The sequence below is a fragment of the Sinocyclocheilus anshuiensis genome, unplaced genomic scaffold (genome assembly GCF_001515605.1).
Source record: "Sinocyclocheilus anshuiensis isolate Anshui unplaced genomic scaffold, SAMN03320099.WGS_v1.1 scaffold189, whole genome shotgun sequence".
In the NCBI taxonomy this organism is placed as follows: Eukaryota; Metazoa; Chordata; class Actinopteri; order Cypriniformes; family Cyprinidae; genus Sinocyclocheilus; species Sinocyclocheilus anshuiensis.
In genome coordinates this window covers 82573-90331 of record NW_015540861.1, presented here as the reverse complement: position 1 = coordinate 90331, position 7759 = coordinate 82573, and the positions used below count along the sequence as shown (strand labels likewise).

The 7759-nt window shown below is 36.6% G+C and overlaps 1 protein-coding gene across 1 annotated transcript in view; it reads left to right on the top strand.

Moving 5' to 3' along the window:
• LOC107688016 (T-box transcription factor TBX5-A-like) overlaps positions 1-7759 on the top strand; it is a 27531-nt gene that overhangs the window by 4396 nt on the left and 15376 nt on the right. Inside the window, exon 2 of the mRNA XM_016485561.1 lies at positions 7529-7708. Coding sequence (XP_016341047.1) covers positions 7565-7708 — 144 coding nt within the window. The 5' untranslated portion in view covers positions 7529-7564. The remainder of the gene's footprint in view (positions 1-7528; positions 7709-7759) is intronic.

Below are 7759 nucleotides of genomic sequence, written 5' to 3'. Positions count from 1 at the left end.
AGGCATGACGAAGCGGATATCGTCCTCTTTTGGAAGACCAAACAAAGTAGTTTCGCTTTCACAACGAATCACACAGTGTCTTCAGGACATGGCAGCGGCAACAACAATACTACAGCGAGAATAAAAGTTATGCCTTCTTTCTTTGCGTGAGCATTTGGGTGGCGTTATGCAAATCTTCCCAGATAGTGATGTAGACGTGGGGGTGTGTTAGAACGAGCCGTTTTAGGTAGGCGTGGCTGACTGTCAACTTTTATAAAGAACATCTCTTTTGAATTTGAGACTTTAGTCTTTGCAACTTTACAGATCTTCTTTATGCACCAAGAGCTTGTAACACTTCAAAGAGAAAGGAAAAATTGAAATCGCATCATATGACCCCTTTAAGGAGCTTCCCCTGGAACTTACGCGATTGGCAACCTGCCGATTTTTTTGTCTTATTGCAAGCAACTCGTACCTGTTCTGGACTTGCACAAACTGCGTTGCAATGCAATTGTTTTCCAAAATGTCATTTATGTGAAAATATGAAGTCTGTAAACGCCCGTTAACACAGGCCAGAGACGTTGAAGACCGACGCACAGAGAAAAATACTGTAGCAGGCAGATCACTCACTGTTCATGATGCACGAACTATTGGAAGAAAATCCTCAATATTGATTTGGGGGTTTATATGAATGTGTTTCTGATGGGAACTGACTGTCTTCAGAAAAGTTTACGTGGTATTTTCTTTTCATCTGGTCTCGTCTCTGTATAGTTCATATTAAAGCAGTGTTTCAGCGTATCGCTGCTTTGTTTACAGCAGTAACCAAGGAAACGCTGTATCTGGTGTTCCATGAGCACCTCCTGCTGTCAAAGAGTGAATCTGTGTCTCATTCAGAGCTTCTGCTGTTCGTTTCGTTCAGGCATGTAGTATAATTTCACAAAGCTAGTCAGAACATTCAGTTTTTCTTCAAATTGGGTTATTATTAAATCAAATTATGTATATGAAATTATATAACTAAATAATATGAAATGATATAAATGATATGTATATGAATTATATAAAATTAAATAACTGTAATTGCAGATTTAGGTGAAATAAAGATGTCAGTCTTTATTTTTCTTCTTTTTAGGAAACAAATCAAAGAAAAAATAAATAAATTCTACTGTTCCTAATATTCTGTGTTGCTCAAAAACAAAATATATTTTGTGTTCAGCGGAAACAAGTTTTTTTTTTTTTTACCCAGTCATTTAAAAATAACACATTTTAGAGCTGTAACGACAATACCGTGATATCGTGAAACCGTGGTGTTTTTGCTTACGGTTATCATACCGTCAAAATCTCATACCGGCCCATGCCTAACCCCACCTACGGAGCATGTTGCCACATTTCACTTGCATTTTTTTGAGGGTAAATAAGAAAAATGTATACACTGTAATTATGAAACAAAGCGACGTATTCGTACTAGACAAGTGTAAAATTACTGTGGATAAAAAAAAAAAATTATACTATGAACCCCATGTGGATTTACACAAACTGAGAAAGTAAAAATTGTTACATTGTGCCCCACTCTCCCCTACTGTGTATCTAGTGATTACAAAATAAAACTGCATGCATCTTTCTCAAGAACATTGTTTTGGTTATGTCTTTGTCTTGTCTTCCGTTGTTTTGGTTGGGCTTGTGAAATCGGACTTGAGCGAGTTGTGTTTCAACGTTCAGGCCAAATAATGTGAAAAGCCACAACAGCCAACAGAGGGAAGCATATTACAACGAGCAAACGTGTCTGACAGTAATCAACCAAACTGTTACATAAGAAATAAATGAAGAAATAGCTGTCTAAGGCTAGGTATGGAAAAGGATAAATATTTATATTTTCTTATCACACCTTAAACTTCTTAACAAAACATTCTAAACATAACTGTGGGAATATGTATATATATATCTCTTTAGTTTGAACATTCAGCAAAAGAATTTCAATGGAATTTTAAAAGTGAATGCTTCTCCAGGTGGCCTTTCTCCAATATAGTCAGCTTTTATAGCAAATAACATGTAACTGATAAAATACAACTTTCAAAAATGTGACCACTGACCCTCATCAGAGAACTCTCTCTCTCTCTCTCTCTCTCTCTCTCGTCATTAATGAACGTCTGAACATGACAAAGATTATATTTTAAAAACAGAGGGATTGTCCTGTACGTCTTAAGAATAAGATTGTAATAGCAAACATCTCGAACTGTTTTAATGACTCTGACCTCTGCACACACACGCGCGGCGGGGGGCGTCTGCCGGTGGGATCGGACCCATTGGTCGGAGGCTCTTTTGGAAGTGAATGGGAAAAAAAAGCCAAGGGGACCAGAAAGGCGGAATGTGGGTCCAGTGTGTGATGTGATTGTTAGCAGAAATGTGTCAGCTCCAGCCCAGCGCCCAGGGCCCCAGCAGAGCGCGGAGTTGTGAGTGAGGTGAGAGGTGTTGCGGGACGCTGCTGAGCTCGGGCCGCAGAGAGACTCAGATATCTTATCGCCCTATAGAAAAAGCAGCATCCAGCCACAGGAGGGTGGGCTGACCCAACATGCTGACATGTGTGGTCATGTCAAACTCTCGTGGTGCCATGCAACTTCTGCTTGACAGGAGAAGCTACATATAAAATCGGGAAGGCTCTGAAAAGGGGCCGTGTACCAATATACACGAGTGAAAAGTACAGTTAAAGTTTGTTGATGTAGCCTCCATTCCTGATGATTACTGTAATCCATTCATTCAGGAGAGAGTCAAACGGGTTCAGAACGATAGCAATACCGACCCTGTGCAAACAGGACAAACGGTTATACTGTTAACATGCTGCCTTTGTTTTCATTTCATTTCGTACATGTGAAAAGTAGCTTGAGGACCATGCATTAAGCTATATGATATTAATGGTATAATATTTATGATATTAAAAAATTCACATATTTGTTTCGTATCCTGCCCCTGTGCTGATTCAAGATAGTGAACGAAAAAATTCTCACACACACACGGTTAATCAATTTATATATTAATCCATTGAGGAACCAAGTGTATTGCCTAAATTAAAGTTTTATTATTATTATTATTCAATATTTATTATGATTTTCCAATATATTACTACTGCTACTACTACTACTACTACTAGTAGTAGTAGTAGTAGTATTAAATACGTTTTTGTTGTAGTATTATTTTATTTATATATCCGTGTATTTATATGTGTGTAATAATATATGAATGCAAACATATGTGAGATAATATAAAGATGCGTTTCACATATTGCTCTTCTAATGTTTAATGAACCATCGCGAGGCTTTGTTAAAGTAATGTAGATTGAATATGTTAATGTAGATTAATGTATTGCATAAAAATAAAATACACTGACATTAACACGGGAAACTTTACTTGTCTTGGGCAAGATAAAGTAGTGCTAAACCAAATTTAAAAAAAAAAACAATTACTCAAAATTTAGGGGGGGGGGTACTGGCTTTACTTAATTGTTCCTTTTTTTTATTATTGTTAAATGTATGAAAATATTTAAAAATACAGTCTCGTAGACCACATTATATATTAAAGAGGGATATATAAATATCCATCATTAATACATCAATATATTATCTTATTTATATGGGCAGAATACGGGTGTAACATGTACTGAATTTTCTGAATTTCTGAATTTAAAGTGGGTGAAACTCTGGTCTTTTTACCTTTGAGGATGAGACGGGCAAGGCGACCACTTTCTTCCATGCACTTTAGCCTGCATTGTTCAATCAAATTAAAGCCAAGATACTGACAAAAGTTTCATAAGTCGTTTTAGACAAGTTTATTGCATCAAAATTTGTATATTTTTCGTGATAAAAATAAAGCGGAGACTTGAAAGCGCTCAAATGCCATCCAATTAAACAATGACTACGAGGAATCGCATACACACACAAGAAATAATGCATAAATAAAGCAGACCGTGCACTTTTAACTGTATAATGCAGGGCCTCCGCGTGATTAACTAAGAGCGTCGAAGTAGGCATAATCTCGTCAATAATAATAATACTAATAATAATAAATAATAATAATTATATAATAATAGTGTTTTTCTGTAATTCACAATCTTTAATAGCTCCTATATGCCGTTTTACGAAAGTAAAAACTACATTCATACACTGTTACCATTTGATGTAAAAAAAGAAAAAAGAAAATTACAAATATTTAGTAGCTTTACTCGAGCCAAAGTAAAATAATGACAAGGTAAAACTTCAACAAATAACCCTAACCTTAAAGTTTTAAAAACTCAAGAGAAAAGTTATTTTATGCCACAAGTAGCAAGTGGTCAAGTCTATATTTGCATTCTCACATCGGTAAATTATTTTGTGCTAGGCAAGTTGGCAAATAACTTGTAATGTAATCTTGCCTTTCCCACACGAGATTCAAAATAAATTAAGTTCAGATCTCAAAAACAACTGGAAAAATCCTGAACAATTAAATATATATATATTTTTTTTTTTTTAAGAAAATAAGGATTTTTGAAGTAAGTGTAAAAGCGGGCGGGAAACTTCTAGACAACAAAATTAATATTTTGAATTTGATATATTACGTTTAAGAATTTTTTGGTAAATTTAAAAATAACATTTTAACTGTTCTTATAGTGTTTTATAATGAATAGTTCCGTTTCTTGATAATTATCTACACAAATATCCACACAAGACGGCTAATTTAGAAGAACTTGCGGAGAGTGTTAACATTTCATTCCTTGCAAGCTAATGTGTATCATACGCATTTATTTATGCCCTCTGTATGTACTGAAACGCTTGAAGATGTTTTCTAGAGGATTCTAGCGATTTTGGACAGTAATCTCCATAATTCAGTCTGCATGATGTTTTTCTATTTTTAACTGTCTTCCTAGGCACTAATTATGACCGCACAAATTGTGCATATAGGTTACTGGCTGCACGAGGAGAAACATATACCAAGACCTTCTGCAAAGTATTACAAAACAATATGTGTGCGTTAAGATCAATTGTGCAGATACATACTACGTCTAACGAATTTGTATTTTTTTTTTTTATCAGCCATTTCTTAAGCATTCCTATCCATAAATTGTATTCTTTAGAACAAAGAACAATACCACAAATCACACTTGTGATGCAATGTTTGTGATACACCACACCAGCTCATTATATCAGAGGGCTGTTACTGTTTCGTTATCACTCATTACTACATTATGAATGAAATATCTGCATTGAAATGATCTGTTTCATGACGATTTTCATGCTCATGACGGATCTTGAATCGCTACACTACGTCTAACGAATTTGTATTTTTTTTTTTTATCAGCCATTTCTTAAGCATTCCTATCCATAAATTGTATTCTTTAGAACAAAGAACAATACCACAAATCACACTTGTGATGCAATGTTTGTGATACACCACACCAGCTCATTATATCAGAGGGCTGTTACTGTTTCGTTATCACTCATTACTAGATTATGAATGAAATATCTGCATTGAAATGATCTGTTGGACGATTTTCATGCTCATGACGGATCTTGAATCGCTACAGACCGCTACAGGTCATATTATTATCTATTGGCGGAACTGTGATTTTTAACACACCGGTTCGCACGCTGTAGTGTTTGAAGCCCTGGGTTATCATGTGCTATATTTAGTTCCTGTGTTCAGGGAAGTTTCTTGACTAGATTTGGCGCTTTACTATACTCTGTGGTAGCCTATAAGAAGTGACTTGAAGAGCTCTTTGTCTAGTGGCCTGCGGAGTCCAAGTTTTGATTTTATTACAGGAGATCTATATAAACGTCCTATCAAATGAAATCCGCTGGTTTTTGCATGTCGTGTCTGTTTTCTACTCTCAGACTTAGTGTTTTTTTATCACCATCGTTAATTCATGGAGACCAAGCTTTCATGCATCTAGGATATCACAATATTCTCTGCATTTTATTGTTCATTTAAGACATTTTTGTTGTTACATACACACTGTTTAAAGACATTTTCTAAACGCCCATTTGACATCTGATTGGAAACGTCCTATAGACCTAGGCCTATTGCAGATGAGCAAACACTCTAAAAAACATGTCTTGCAGATGTAAATGCAGACGTCAAATAGATGTTTCCGTGCTGTACTTGTGCTATATCAGGGACCATATGCAATGATGTGTTCATGTGTTTTATTGTAAGTCTACCGCTAGTTCTTACCGAGGTTTTTATTAAAATGTCTCCTCATTCAAGAATGCAGAGCTTCTGAAGGGAGGGTGGGTGGGGGTGATGCGGGGCGCAGTTATACTGTGGGTGGACCGATATTGTCACGGCAGTGCGTGTCCACATCGCAGCCGACCCATACTACCTACGTGGTTCGTCCCAGCGCTTCCGTTTTCCAACGTAACGCACAAGGTTTGACCATTAGAGAAACAGACAGAGAGAGGGACGGATAAAGAAAGAGAGCGAGGGAGGAGGTGATCGTGCTTCTTTTCTCGAGGAATACTAGATAGAGCCTACTAGTAAAGGGAAGAATAAGGGCTGCTGTGCTCTGAAGGCTTGTTAACTGCCATTAGTGCAAGTCCATCACATGAAGAAAGATTCGCATTTGTAATCGATATACTCACGTGGACGCTTGCTGGATGAAGATTCTTGCCTCAGCGAGGACATAGAGGAAATCCATGCGTTCACAGAGCAGAATCTCGTGAGCTACACAGTTGGAATATATTTGACATTCAAAGGGGAGTTCGCTATCAAACCGAGAATATTTGAACTGATACGAGCGCATTGTACCGTTTCAGGGATTGATAAAACTCTGTCTTGCATCGGAATTTAAGGTAATGTCAGTTTCTTCGGGTTCATTTGAGTCTGATTCATTTAGAGTTGTTGCACTACAGGCCATCGCTACTACAGACATTCCCTACAGCATAAACCATCGGCATACAGATGTTTAAACTATCACTGCGATATCTGTGACACATAGAATGGTCTAGTTGTAGCTGTAATAGTAACATCGCGGAATATTATTTATCAAACACTTGTACTGGGGTTTTGTGCCTGAGTCAAAGAAACTTCTAATAGAGGCCCGTGAGATGTTTTTATTCCTGTCTTGGATAGGAGCATGAAGGAAAAGTTCGAATTTAAATATCTATATGTTGAGGCATATTTGTTGTGTATCTTTATGCATATTAATGTTTATATGTAATGCATGTGTTTGTGTTCAAAGAAAGTTGCCTTTACCTGTATAATTTATGTGAGCAAACATTTCAAAATTATAAATACTGCACTGCACTGTTTTTAAAGGACCATATCGAAGTGTATTAATAAATAATGTTTCGAAACCAGCGGATATTTCTGTAGCGATTTAGAATAATATCGTATGTTTTTGGAAGTATATTTCGTTTTTTGATTAAAGTTATCATAAAAGGGTTGGTTAGGGTTGGGTAAGAATTTATGGCATTACAGTCAAGGACGTACTTATTAAAGTGGTGCAAAATAGTCTGAAGGGAACTAAACAACTGAAATGTTTGTTGAACTGAAAAAGTGATGTTGATTTTTTTTTTCTTCTGTTATTTAGGCCTCGCGGTCGCAGTAGTTCACAGGCCCCTCTGACATGGCGGACAGCGAAGACACCTTTCGGCTCCAAAACTCTCCCAGTGACACCGATTCAACAGATTTACAAAACGATAGTAAATCAGACAAGCAGAATGGAGCCGTTAGCAAATCTCCGTCGTCACAGACAACATACATTCAACAGGTAACAACTACTGTCTATCCATTCGTGTGTGTGTGTGTGTGTGTGTGTGTG